Consider the following 15,162-nt stretch of genomic DNA (forward strand, 5'->3'; position numbering starts at 1 on the left):
GCTTAAAATCTGCTCTTTGAGAGGACTAGTTGGATGCTGTCTATTGAAAAGAGATAAGAGCTGCCTTGTCCAGGTGGCCACCCAAAGCCAAGGAGGAATCTCAAAATAAGCCCCACCTTGCTCCTATTCAGCCCCTTTAGATTATAAACCTCCCAAGGGAAAGTCAATTCCCACCTGAGTACTCTTTCCCAGTGCTTAGTACAGTGTGATGCATACAGTAGGCACTTAATAAATACTACTAATACTATGGCAGCTACTATTACTACCACTATTGCTTTACTCTCTTCTATCTCCATTTGGCTCCCTCAACTAGTTTCTGAACTCTCCAGGTACCCATTCTCCATTTTGCTGCCCAATGGGCCTCACTTTGAGAGATGATTATGAAAGAATGAGGAGGAGTGTTTTTTAAATATCTAAAACTAAATTTGACTTTGTATCACATTAAATATGAATTTTAAAAATCACTTCATTAACATGTAATGAAAAAAGTGAAGGAATGAAACACATCAAGTCAATAATCCGTTGTCAGACACGGATTATGTGCATACACTTTGATGGGAGTATTCTTTGGCTCTAATTCCCAAAATTGATTTTTTACTTGTAGTAATAGCTTCACAAGGACTTGCAAAGTAACTCTGTTCTAAGTTTTAGAGCCGTCGGCTAAATTGCAAAGTTGGCACATGGACCCAGAATCTTTTCCTAAGGAGGAGTAGTCAAGGGTACCAGAAGTCAGTGTGGATATAGAAGCCAGAAGATGTATGGTGAAAGCTTCTATTTCTGTTCAATTTCTACATCCTACCTCTGGCCTGAAATGGCCTCCCCTCCTCACATCTGACAATTACTCTCCCCTGCTTCAAAGCCTTATTGAAGACACATCTCCTCCAAGAGGTCTTCCCTGACTAATCCTCCTCTTCTCTTCCTCTTCTCTCACTTCCTTCTGCATCACTCTGACTTACTCCCTTTATTCCTGCTCCCTGCCCAGCCCTACAGTACTTAGGGATATATCTGTAATTCTTTTTTTTAATACTAATGCCTGTTTCATTTTAAAGGGGTTTCTTAACTGATTAAAGTCTCTGCCAACAATTTGGGTACCTAAAAACCAGGAACTTTTTCCTTTCTTTGTCTATACAAACACTAACTGCGAACCTCTCATCTCATTCTTAACAGAAAAGCCTCCCCGAGATATGTAAGAAGATGAGTTTTCAAAATATAAAAACTACCCCTTAGGAGAAAAATGCTGAACTATTCAGAGTCATTCCATCCAAATGGGTTTCCCGAAAATTACCATAGTTTTATATGGTAAAACCACTTGTCCTCCAAAGTTAGCTCTTAAGAAATCACTTGAGAATTAGTATAAAAATAAGCATCTTTGAATTGCTTCTATCCATTCCCCATCCCACCCATTGGAGTAGGTTGGCTTTCACTCCTATTTCCATTATTTGGTGGGTCTTGTGATCACAGATTTTCATATGAATTTTTTCAAGTTTCCTAAGGCAGTTTCATTAAATGGGGGGAAAAGACAAATGCTTCGTCCCTCACAGGGTTATCTCCTGGAAAGAAGGTAAGATCAGTAGTGATTTATTGTCTGTGGTGTTCTCCCCCTGGTGGTAGTTGGGGCTGATCATTATGTTCACCCAGTTACTGTACAGTTTTTACCACTGACACATGGTTTAACAGGTAGGCAAGTTTAGACTTCATGCTGATTTTCTCCAGAATGCAATTACAACCATGACATCACTGAAAACTGCATGCTGAGCTTATCGCTGTGGGTATCTGCCAAATGCAAAACTTATAGAAGGGCTTCAGAGTAATAATGATGTTTTATCATTTTAATTCCAAAACCTTAAAAAAAATCTATAAAGTGAAATGCTTGGGGTAGTCTAAATTAACCTTAGCTTGTTAGCCCCAAGGGGTGCAAAACTAGAATGAGCTACCAAATTTTGCCACAGTAATAGCAGCTGCCTTCATGCCTTGAGGAAGTTGGGTTTTTAACCAAGTAGACAGCTTGGCATTGGCATCTGATTAGCAGCATGTGTATTGTCAGATAGAATATGCTCGGTTCTATTGTTTCAGTGTTTGATTAGAAATCTGGGGTGCTGTGGCTCGTGTAGCTGTGCACTTCAGCTTCTGCAGAGTAAAAGGATCAGGATGCTCTCCCTGGTGGTGTAAGAGAAATAGGTGGTCTCTGCTCCACTCTTATACGCCTCGCAATACACTAGAAAATTTAAGCAACGGCTTTTCTGCTTCTCCACCCCTAAAAATATACAAGATTTGGCAGCCATAATTTTTTTTCCCAAAGACAAACCGATTGGAAAGATGAATATCTCTTGTGAGGAGCTCATTCTTTCACCTTTGCGGGTTTGAATTCAATCAGGTCTGTTTGAAGATAAAGGGGACAACAAAAATATGTTTATTTCTGTTACTCTGACTTTGGCACGAATCTTCAGCATGCTGAGAGCGCAAATGATGATTCGGTCTCCTAAGATTTAACTCACCTATCTGAACATCACTCTTCCAGGAAGCAGCACTGTCTGCTGGGGCAACAGTACTCTGTCTTAGTTGCCTACCCTTAAAATTACTAAAATCGAGACCCATCTCCCCACCCCCTCCCCCAACCTATTACCGCTACAAACCTTTAAAAATCTTTTGGGTACTTGTTGGCAGAGTTCAAATCAGCCTACTCCTTGGAAACAGTCTACTTCAGCTAGAAGTACATTCTTTTACTCTATCAAATCCATCGAAGGTAATCAGACTGGATGTTTTATTCAACAGGGCTGAAGAAAATTGTTCCACAATAGGTTAATTCAAAATGGCAGCATAGAAAATGCATCTGTCAGTGGGGATCAAATTACAGGGCAAGCGCCTCTCAATGCTTAGAAAAACAAGTCTGCAGTTCTACAGATTATGTGCATGTGTGTGTTTAAAGGGGTGGGAAAGGAGCTAAATATCTGAGCTAACCTCCAATTAAAGTCAATCATAAAAACAGCCAATTTAATGAGTGCGGATTTCTTTGGGTAATTATAACACCAACCACTTTTTTCTCTTTTAAATCTGTAATTCTGCCTTCTTGTTATTGCTTGCTTTGTCATTAATCGCCTCAGGACCTTGATTTCCTAGCAACAGACTGCCACCAAACATTTGGCTCCTGTTCAACATTTTCTTTGTGAAAAATGGCACTGCTGTTCCTGCCCGAGCTGCTGCAGCTAGATTGGCTGTGTAAGTGCTCTAATCATGTATTCTTCTTAAAAATCACATGATACAGGGAGCAATGGCTGAGCTCCGTTAATTACTGTGCTGAAGAAGTTGATCTGAAATATAAAGACTATCTAGAGTCTACTCTGTGTGTGTGTGTGTATGTTTTTGCGTGCAGGGTCGGGGGAAAGGGGGGAGATAGTCCTTCTGTCAATAATTTAAAGGTGAACATTTACAAATAACCTTTTATTTTAGGTTTTCCAGGTTCCCGACAAATTTTTGGGAAAGGGAAGGACAGGCAGTAGTAACTAAATGTATTGTTTCTCCAAAAAGAGCTACGATCAAACCATATCAAAGAGCTGGTTATCTTCGATCTTAGGTTGCCAAAATTTTTAAAAGTATATTAACCTAGGTATCTGTCAGCTGCTTTCCCAGCTAGCCTACTTAGGGAAAAGCAATTAAGACATCTGTGCATGTAAACACATGGTGAGACGGCAGAGTAAGGTTTCATTGTATATCTTCATAACATGTAACATGATGCTAAGATGGAGAATGTGGTGATTCAACGTACTTAACTCCGTTTCCAATATTTATATAAGTGCCATGTCAGTCAAACATTTAGTAGATAAAAAGACAAAACAATGCCTATCATTTCAGGGAATGTGTCTGTTTATTGTTATAATGTACTCACCCAAGCGCTTAGTACAGTACACACAGTAAGTGCTCCATAAATATGATTGAATGAATGGATGAATTCCCTTATAAAAAACAGGGCAAGCATATCTGCAAAAACGTGGGTACTACAGAAACAAAATGATAAGGTAGATATTTTCCTATGTGTCCACGAGGTGTTACCGCGATTCTTACATGTTTCTCGGAAATGCTACACCCTCCCCTGGAACAGTAGTAGTTTCAGAAATAACATGGCATTTCAGAAATGGCTGGCGGGGAACCAGTGTGGAGTCTCAGAAATATGGCTTTGTAAGAGTGACAAGCTCGGGGACTGCTGGCAAAACTCATGTTATAAAGGCATTTATGAAACGAAGAGCAATTAGTAGAGATTTTCCTTTATATTCCCCCCAAAAAGTCTATATTTAGAGAGGGAGATGCCTAGTAATGTATAAATGTGAAAAGAGGAGAGCAAGTGAACCGTCCTTCACACTAGAAGATAATGGCACTGCTGGGGGCCTCCGACACAGACACACACACACACACACACACACACAGTGTGAAACACCACACGGAGAAGACTTGTGTACATGAAAAGTCCCTTGGTGATGAGTTTGGCACTTACAGCAACGGTCGTTTGAGAATCTGCCTTTTAGTATCCTGAGCTTCCCAAAGAGTTTTCTGTTGGTTATGTGTCACTGAAAGGTTAAAACCCCATGAGACGCAGTCCTCTAATAAGCGCACAAACAGCATGTTTTTCGAAAAAGTAATGTGCCTTACCAATTCGTTTCAACCACCAAAATATCAGTCCGCTGGAAACCACGGCAATTGCAGCCACAAATGGCAATAAAATTGATTTTTCTGAACATCCATGTATAATGGGGAAGTCGCACAAGAGCCCCTTCATTAACACTCCCACTGTTATAATTATTAGCTCATTTTTGGAAGCAAAGTAACCAAAATCCACATGAACATGATTCAGGAATATTATTTGAGCAGTACTACACATGGCTGACATAAAGCCTTTGTTTTTGAAGACAATCTTGCCTGAAAGCATATAATTGTACCAACAAGACCACTATTGAGCCCCAGCCTTGCTTAGCCAAGACTTAGGCAATGTAAAAATACACAGTGTAGGAAATCAATGCAATTAGAAAAATGCTTGTATACACACCTGAATAAGCGAGATCAAACAAGTTTTTCTATTTCCATTTTATTCCTGAGTTTACAAGAATAGCCCAATTTATCTTTGAGGAAATCCTCATAGAGTTTTCAAGGTAAATCTCATCCTTCCTCATGACATAACTAGGAAACCATAAATTGCAAACAGAATGGCAAGGAATAAAGAATCCCCCAAAATGACAATGCAGTTCCCCAGGGAGCACTAAATCAATCAACCAAGTGGTGTCAATTTGCAAGTGCTGTCTTTAAAAAAAATAAAAGGAAAGGAATAAGTGAAGAGAAACAGCAGTGGAAAATTCCCCATTTGCCATTTAATTACCTGCTGTACAGAAAAATTACATAAACTCCAAAAAACATTTTGGACATTTTTGCTTGGAAATGCAAGGCATTATACATATGGCTGTATTAATAACTCATTGTCTCTTCAGAGAATCAATAGACTCAGGGCAAAGGATACTGCCAAAACAAAATATTATCTATGGTAGGCTTCCAAAGGAAAGCTTTTGGGATGATTATGCCATGCATGGTATTTACACTTTTCTTCTTCATATTGCTCTTTCAATGTCTCCAGGATTTCTATTTCCCTTTTTTTACCCAGCTCCACATGCCCCTTCCCACTTTTTAACTTCATCTTCACGAGACGATCGCTCCCGGCATCATTAGTGCCCTTCCTGGGGTTTCTTGAATATATTACAAGGAGGATACCAGATGTCATGGTTCAAGTAAGAGAGACCTATTTTCCCCTGCAAACTGAGGTTAACTTTCACGCCCTAGCTTCGTGCAGAACGCCTTCCAAATACTAAGTGTTTTGAAGAGTACTTTCTCCCAGTTGTCCGCTTGCCAGAAACCCCGTACTTCCAGGACTGTCCCGTATTCTGTGAGAAGTCCTGGCAGGAGGTGATTACGACATGTGCCCTGCCAACCTGCGTGAGCAGAATGGGGCGAAGCCAGACTGCATCCAGTCTCTCATATTCCCACCAGGTCTTTCCTTCTGAAATGGGACTCACGTGCTAACAAATGCTCATATTATTTTCAGTCTTCAATGTGACACCTGCTTCACTCCCCAGTTTTCAGACCACTGACAAAGATGTTCAACCTACCTGGGCCTATGAAGAGGGTTTTATTAATGGCAATAATTGTACACCGAATAAAATGTTCTAGAATACCCTCAAAAACAACCACTGTGTCACGACCTATTTACATACCAGAGAGAATATTATTTATGATGATTATTACCTGACTTCACAAGGCACAGTATTACCATGCTTGCTACAGATGCCTACAATAGAAATCATTTTGCAAATAAGACTTCCTAAGGTAATTACTAAATCCTTTAGCCCTATCCCATTTCTAAATATCTACTTCAGTTCTCCATATGAATTCTCCACTGAATTATGAATAATTCTAGTTGGCTTCGCAGCTCTGTTATCTCAGTCATAAAATATTCTCACAAATGTGGCCAATTCAAGTAATGTGGCTTGAATTGCAAAGAACGAGGACTTTTCATTTTTTGGATCTCTCTCTCTCTCTCTCTCTCTCTCTCACACACACACACACACACTGCTGCCTCAAAGGACAAGTTAGTCCCCCAAAGAGCCTGGCTACAAGATCATATGAGTAAATATCAAACTCAGCAGTAAAGATGTAATTATTTGAAAATGTACTCTAAAACCATTTAAAAAACTGTATTAAAAATGAGCACACTTCTAAAAAAAAAAAAACCTCTTCCTGAAATGTTTCTCAAACAAATGGCAGCCACTATAGGATGCTTTTCCTTTGTATAACCTTCTAAGTGTCAGTATTTGTTCGACAGTTATAAAGAAGCAGGCCTGGCTCTACACAAGAATCAATAACAGGCATGTAAAGCCTACAGCAGTGCACACTAACAGGCTGTAGGAGACATTAACACTAGCTGAAAGAAATAACTATTTTCAATGAATGTGTTTCTTCTGGATAATCAATTTTTTACACTTTTAACAGCTGTTCCCACATAGCTCAGGTAACAGAATGGCAGCAGCTGTCACGCCAAACCACATATTATATGCACATTATGTGTTTTTCATCTTTCATAGGTGCTTTATACATTGGCTAATTGTGATCAGACATCTCTCCGCATCAGGATGTAAACACATTCACTACTTATTCAGAATGCAATCTCTACCAACAGGATAAAGACGGTTGATTAATTCAATAAGAATTCACAAAAGCTGTCAATACATCTACTCATCAGGATACTGAATTTTGCCAATATTTTTCACACCACAATCCAGAAGCTTTCATCATTAAAATACTAGTCTGCCCCCCTGCCCAGATTCAAGAGACTTGTCATGATCAATGTTTCTGAAATATTGAATTATAAGGTGTCGTGGTAATTACTATGGAATAAATAGCAATTAAGATTTTTCAGGCAAATAAGCTCAAACTGTTTGCAGTGAATAATTATGCTAATAGTGTTTTTCTACATAATCCATGCATCCTTCACAACAGTTTGCCTGAAAATGTGAAATGTAAATTTGCAGCACTATTACAAAAGCTCTTAAGAGGTTAGTTTACTATGACTCCCTATGCTCAGTTCAAGAAAGCATCTATCTACAATGTATCCAAACAGATGTAAACCTGAAGGTAAACAATTCAAATGGAATTACCATATGATGGTCATACTTTCCTCCATAAAAGCTCTCCCAACATATGCTCTAACTATGCACAGATCATGTGGAGCAGCAGTATTGCAATACAGGAGACAAGCACTGTTATAGGTAAATAAGTCCCACAAATAGAAATTAAACCATACTTACTGCTATATAATAAACGTTGGCTTTCTCTACCAACTTCCAGTTCTTCTCCAAATCAAGATGTTTTTCCTTTTTATAACAATTGGCAGCAGCAAGATTGGCCACCAAGGACCTGAATGATCAAAAACACATATTTCAAACATACAGATGCTTGTTATTTTTCAAGACACTCAAATTACTATGGAGGATAGCACAGGAAAGAGATTTGCAAGATTTGGAAATCAGGTATTCTCAAAGAAAAGACATTTCCCAGTTTAAAATGCACTGAACAGCCCAAACAATCTCTAAGGAAAAGTCTATCACCACCTAATGCAAATCTGACTTACGATTACAAAATAATTTATCCATAAGACTTGTACATTTATAATGATACTTCCAAAGACAAGCCTTGCATATAGCAAGCTGTGTGCGTTATCTTTTCCGCAGATGCAGTAGGGACCATTACATTTTAAGGGATGGATTCGATTAAAAGAAGTTTCCCCAGCTGCCAACCCCCTGGGTTTCTTTGGTTTTGCAGCTGTAGTTCGAAGGATTCATCAGGTCTAATCCTACCCAAAATGTCACTTTTGTATTTTCATTTTTGCCCAACAGTTTAATCGAATGATAATTTCAGATAAAATAAGATCTGAGAAGCATAAGGCCCATCCTATCTTAACTGAAGATAGAACTATTAAAAGAAAATGAAGGTGGGGCAGAAATGACAACAAGTGAATGTCACGGTATCTCCTCATCATTTTTGACTCTGTAACTAAAAAAAGATTTCTTTTCACTTCAATTTATTACTGACAGATCTCTCTGAACTGCCATCTATTTAGGAAGAGAAACCTGAATAGTAAAAGCATCAATCATTCTAGACCCCAAAAAAATCAAAAACAGCTACTGCAGGTTTGAGGAAAAACCAATCTCCTGACAACACATTTTTTAATTATCCTGAGTTTAGAATTACAAAATAAAGCAAAATGACTTGGAATCCAGAATAAGATGACTTCTGTTGTAGACTACTAAAGTAATATTGCAATTACGTCATCAGATGTTAGGGAAGCAGTGTGGCCTCATAGACATAGCTCGGGACCGGGAGTCAGAAGGATCTGGGTTCTAATGCCGACTCCACTACTTGTCTTCTGAGTGACCTTGGGTAAGTCAATTCACTTCCTCTGTGCCTCAGTTAACTCATCTGCAAAATGGGGATTAAGATTGTGAGCCTCATGTGGGACAGGGGCTATGCTCAATCCAATTTATTTGAGTCTACCCTAGCACTTAGTACTGTACTAAGTGCTTGGAAGAGTGCAATATAAGAATAAACAGACATTCCCAGCCCATAATGAGCTTACTGTCTAAATTTCATATTAATTTATATGAATATAAATTTATGAGAGAGAAAATGTCCATTTAAGGAAGTGACACCAGTGAAGACAGCTCTAATTTAAGGAGGTAAGGAACTGGATAGGGGAGAGTAATAATCTCCTTTTACCTCAAGTTTTGGTAGCTTTAGTTCAACTGACTTGTAAAGACAGTTCTTGGGTACTGCACTCTCCCAAGAGCTTAGTGCAGTGTTCTGCACATAGTAAGCGTTCATTACATACAATTGATTGATGACAAACATGCTCATTAGTCAAATTTACTAGAGTGTGCCTATGTAGTGTAACCATTATATTAGTAAGGCCGTACAGTTGCAAGGCTAGAAAAAAATGACGAACAAAAATGCCTTCTACAAATATATGAGACCCGGCAGATATTATGCATAAAACATAAATTTACTGACAGGGAAAGTGGATTCCAATTTTTTTAATAAGGAAGATCTCTATCCAAAGAACATTAAGCCTCGCTCCCTTTGGCCATTTCACTGTTCATTAGCACCTCCACTGAATGACAGGTGGGGAAAAGAGAGTCAAAGCTGTGCATTTTTCTCTTCATTAGCAAGCTTAGTAATAACTACACTGGAAACCGAAAACAGTAGCTAAAATATGAAGATTATATTTTTCGGTACCTCGTCTTCCTGATCATTTGCCTTTATCAGGATTGATCGTTAAACTGGTTGTGGGCAGGGAATGTGTTTGCTTATTGTTATATTGTACTCTCCCAAGTGCTTAGTGAAGTGCTCTGCACACAGTAAGTGCTCAATAAAAATGACTGAATTAAATGAGCTGGATGACAGTTTGACTAATACCAATTTGTTACCAACAATACAAAAATCACTCTCCAACTTTACTGTGTATCACCAGCAGCCGAATCACAGCGGAAATGAAGCACTTGCAGAGTAAGACAAGAGACTAATTAATTATAATGATGGCATTTTGTTAAGCGCTATGTGCCAGGCATGTATTCTTGCCTCTGATATAACACTCCGACACAGGGGCTCAGAAGTAGTAATTGATAAATTGGTAGGTGAGAACTTATGGTCATAAAGTAACAACAGCCAAAGCCACTGGAGAGGGGCTATCATTAAGCTAACTTTAATGAATAATAATAATAATAATAATAATGATGGTATTTGTTGTGTTTACTATGTGCCAGGCACTGTTCTAAGCTCTGGGGGTGGATACATCATTTTTATATAAGAATGCATTTAAACGGTCCAAATTTTACTATCCTAAATATCAAAGGATACTATTCCTGAAAACGGTCCCAAGATAATGTCTTTTTCAAGCTGAGGTTAGCATATCGGTGGTACCCCTTGCTTGGGGTAGGGGGAGGGAGGTGCAGAATGATTTTATATTATGAAGATAGAGGGAAAATATGATAAAGTTATTAAGATGAAACATGTAGAGAAGTATTATGGCCTGGGAGTCAGAGGACTTTGGATTCGTTTGTTTTGGTATTTGTTCGCCACTATGTGCCACGCACTGTTCTAAGCACTGGGGTAGACAGTAAGATAATCAGGGTGGACTCAGTTCATGTCCCACATGGGGCGCAATCCACCTTTTACAGATGAGGTAACTGAGGCACGGAGAAGCTGACCTGCCCAAGGTCACCTAGCAGACTAGTGGCAGATCTAGGATTAGAACCTAGGTCCTTTGGACTTCCAGGACTGTGCTCTATCCATTAGGCCATGCAGCATCCCAGAGGACCCAGGCTCTATTCCTGCTCTTCCACTTGCCTATTGTGTGACCTTGGACAAGTCATTTAATTTCTCTGTACCTCAAATTCCTCATCTGTAAAATGAGGATTAAATAGCTGTTCTCCCTCCCCATTATTCTGTGAATCCCATGTGAGACAAGGTCTGTGTCTGACAGGATTATCTTGTGTCTACCCCAATGCTATGCACAGTGGTTGGCACAAAGTAAGCATTTAATAATCTCTCAGTAGCAGCTCGTTGGGGCATGGCATGTGTCTACCAACTCTGATGAACTGTACTCTCCCAAATGCTGAGTACAGTGCTTTGCACACAGTAAGCACTCAGTAAATATCAGTGACGATGACGATGACAATAAGTCAAGAACGTTAGAAATATCTGCAGTTGAAATATTTATTATTATATAACATATTAATCTGATTTGGATCCAACCTTCTTCCCTTTACTGGAAGGAGTACAAATGCTGAGTACAGTGCTCTGCACACAGTAAGCACTCAGTAAATATCAGTGACAATGACAATAAGTCAAGAACGTTAGAAATATCTGCAGTTGAAATATTTATTATCATATAACATATTAATCTGATTTGGATCCAACCTTCTTCCCTTTACTGGAAGTGATCACTGCTTAATGATTCAAGTAGCCTGCTCCTAAAAAATAAAATTCAAATTTATTTATTTCACTAAAAAATGACTGAGTTACTTGTGAATCAGATACCTACAGGTCTATATGAATAAAGCTTAAGAAACAAACATTAAAGTGCAGGCAATCTTCTAAAAAAAATAGCTTTTAAGAAGCTCACTCCAATTCTTTTAGAAAACATCTAATTTAAGGATCAAGTATTCCCAAGCAAAGAATGAATAAGTAAATTCTACCACATTTGCAGGCACAAATTCAATGCCAATTTAAGCTAGTAATATTCCACCTTGATAGAACTTTTATTTTCAACTCGGAAAAACTGTCCTCTATATTAGGCAATAAAGTGTCTGTGAGTGAAGGAAATGGCAATTTCACTAATACAGGAGGGGAGAACACACATAGAGGTTGGAGTGGGCTGTGAGCTCCATGTGAGAGAGACTGTTGGACCTGATTAACTTGAATCTACCCCAGTGCTTCGAATAGTGCTTGACACAGAGTAAGCACTTAAATGCCATTAAATCAATGTTGGACTAGCACCTCGTGGACCAATTTAAAACCCTGCAAAATAGAAGAAACATAAAAGCCTCACAAGCACACTATTTAGCTCTCCATTATTCTTGACGGTTCACATACGAGGTTATACGGTAACTCATTTATTTTCTGTTTCTCTGGAGAAACAGAACTAAGGTCGGTATGGTGGTTGACAGGGGCCCTCACAGACCATTAAGGGGAGGTCTTTCTGTACATCTCTAACATTCTGTGGTGCCCTGAACTTTAGATCTGTACCAACCAAGGCCAACTATCAGGTTGGACACTGTCCCTGTCCCATAAAGGGCTCCCAAAGGGAGAGTCAGGTATTTAATCTCCATTTTACAGATGAGGTAACTGAGGCCCAGAGAAGTGAAGTGACTTGACCAAGGTCACACAGCAGACAAATGGCAGAGCCGGGATTAGACCCAAGGTCCTTCTGACTTCCAGACCTGTACTCTATCCACTAAGCCACGGGTGAGGAAGTGGGTGAGTGATTCATCCAAGGTCATGCAACAGACAAGTGGCGGAGCCGGAATTAGAATGAAAGTGAATGAAAGAGTTAGAAGGTAGGAGAGAAAGAAAGAAAGGAAGGAAAGGGGTGGAAGGTAAGAGAGGAAGTGGAGTAAGGATGAAGGAATGAAGGACGGAGAAGGCAAAGGAAGAACAGCCAGAGAAAGCACTATGACAGAAAATGACTATTTCTAATAGCAAGTAAAGAGAATGGTACTTCACTATTCATTTGACAAGTACATATACTAATAAACACTTAAACTTTTTTTTCCAGGGATAAAGAGAATGGAGAAAAATCTCCATTTCTCTTATTCAATTAAGAAAGAAATACTTTTAATATAGGTTAAACAATGATTTATACACAGCAATTGCTGGAGATTGTAGTGTTTTAAAATGAGCTCTATAAATACCTCCCAATCAATGTGCAAGAAAAACAGAACGTTCAGCAAACCCCAAAAAAGTGTCCTAAAATTCCTGTTTACTACACATAAATTGGAATTTTGATGGTCATGGAGACCAAATTCCCAATCTGAATGTGGCTTTCTACTTATCCGTGTTGACGCACTAATTACTACTGCATGTTCAGAGTAAGAGCAGTCTCTGACCGATTGTCGCTGGTGATGCAGACAGCGCAAGTTCCTGTTGGTTGCTCACTCTGTTCATAATAATGGGCATCCACATGGACTTCAGCGGTTTTCTTCTTCAGGATCTCCCCAAACTTATCGGTCCCGATGCAGCCAAAGAAGGTTGCCGCCTTGTGTGGTTTCTGAATCATCCACTGCAAACAAATAAAAAACTCATTATTCATAATTCTCCATAGAATACCAACAAATCTGTCCCCACACCTCTCTTTTATTATTCTTGGCAAACATAATGAATTTGATGCAGTGAAGCGATGGAAACAACTCCTTGGGTAGTCAGTCTTTCCAGGAACTAAATTTTCTTGGACTACCAGTGTTGTACTACTGATCTTATTATGAAAACAGAGATTTTATCTAACATCTGATCTCCATTTTTCCATTCTACCCCAAATTCTCAAGCAGATTGTCTACACCTTCAGGCTGCATTTCTTCTCTTCCAACTCCCTTCCTGGCCCTCTATAATCTGGTTCCGGCCTCCTTTACTCCCCGTGACAGGTCTCTTCAGGGCACCATTGACCACCTTCTTCCCAAATCTACTCTGTTCTACTCCTAATCTTCCTAGATCTCTTGGCTGCCTTTGAAATCATAGCCCACTCCCTTCTCCTGGAAACACGAGTTAGCCTTGGACTTTCAGGTACAGAAATCTCCTGGCTCTAGTCCACCTCTCTGACTGATCCTTCTCAGCCTCCCTGGCTGACTCTTTCACTCACCCTCTAATTGTGGATGTTCCCCAAGGGTCTGTTCTGGACTCCCTTCTCTTTTCACATTATGTCTGCTCTCTTAGGGAACTCATCTACTCCCATGCCTTCAGCTGCCATCTCTATATGTGTGACTTTCCAGTGTACTCGCTAGCCCTGACCTCTCTCCATATCTGCCATCTCATATTTCCTGCTGCCTCTAGGACAACTCAGGAGGTTGGGGAGAGGGGGCCTGCAAGTACCTCCAGCACACATCATGGCCTACTGGAACGAGCATGGATGGAATGAGCATGAGCCTGGAAGTCAGAGGACCTGAATTCATTCAATAGTATTTATTGAGCGCTTACTATGTGCAGAGCACTGTACTAAGCACTTGGGATGAACAAGTCGGCAACAGATAGAGACAGTCCCTGCCGTTTGACGGGCTTACAGTCTAATCGGGGGAGACGGACAGACAAGAACAATGGCACTAAACAGCGTCAAGGGGAAGAACATCTCGTAAAAACAATGGCAACTAAATAGAATCAAGGCGATGTACAATTCATTAACAAAATAAATAGGGTAACGAAAATATATACAGTTGAGCGGACAAGTACAGTGCTGTGGGGATGGGAAGGGAGAGGTGGAGGAGCAGAGGGAAAAGGGGAAAATGAGGCTTTAGCTGCGGAGAGGTAAAGGGGGGATGGCAGAGGGAGTAGAGGGGGAAGAGGAACTCAGTCTGGGAACGCCTCTTGGAGGAGGTGATTTTTAAGTAGGGTTTTGAAGAGGGAAAGAGAATCAGTTTGGCGGAGGTGAGGAGGGAGGGCGTTCCAGGACCGCGGGAGGACGTGACCCAGGGGTCGACGGCGGGATAGGCGAGACCGAGGGACGGCGAGGAGGTGGGCGGCAGAGGAGCGGAGCGTGCGGGGTGGGCGGTAGAAAGAGAGAAGGGAGGAGAGGTAGGAAGGGGCAAGGTGATGGAGAGCCTTGAAGCCTAGAGTGAGGAGTTTTTGTTTGGAGCGGAGGTCGATAGGCAACCACTGGAGTTGTTTATCTAATCCTAGTTCTGTCACATTCTTGCTGTGACCTTGGGCAAGTCACTTAACTTCTCTGGGCCTACGCATTCATTCATTCAATCGTACTTATTAAGCGCTGTATGCAGAGCACTGTACAAAGCGCTTGGGAAAGTACAATACAACGATTAAGAGGAAGTGGAGTAACGATTAACTGTGGCAACCCCTGCCACAATGAGCTCA

At 40.2% G+C, this 15,162-nt stretch overlaps 1 protein-coding gene across 2 annotated transcripts in view; it reads right to left on the bottom strand.

Moving 5' to 3' along the window:
- ADK (adenosine kinase) overlaps positions 1-15,162 on the bottom strand; it is a 505,307-nt gene that overhangs the window by 253,553 nt on the left and 236,592 nt on the right. For both annotated transcript variants that reach the window (XM_029060396.1, XM_029060395.2), the window contains exons 5-6: positions 13,194-13,366; positions 7,839-7,947 (exon numbers count right to left, since the gene is read on the bottom strand). In XM_029060396.1, the coding sequence (XP_028916229.1) occupies positions 7,839-7,947; positions 13,194-13,366 (282 nt within the window). The remainder of the gene's footprint in view (positions 1-7,838; positions 7,948-13,193; positions 13,367-15,162) is intronic.

The sequence above is a fragment of the Ornithorhynchus anatinus genome, chromosome 3 (assembly GCF_004115215.2).
Source record: "Ornithorhynchus anatinus isolate Pmale09 chromosome 3, mOrnAna1.pri.v4, whole genome shotgun sequence".
Classification (NCBI taxonomy): domain Eukaryota; kingdom Metazoa; phylum Chordata; class Mammalia; order Monotremata; family Ornithorhynchidae; genus Ornithorhynchus; species Ornithorhynchus anatinus.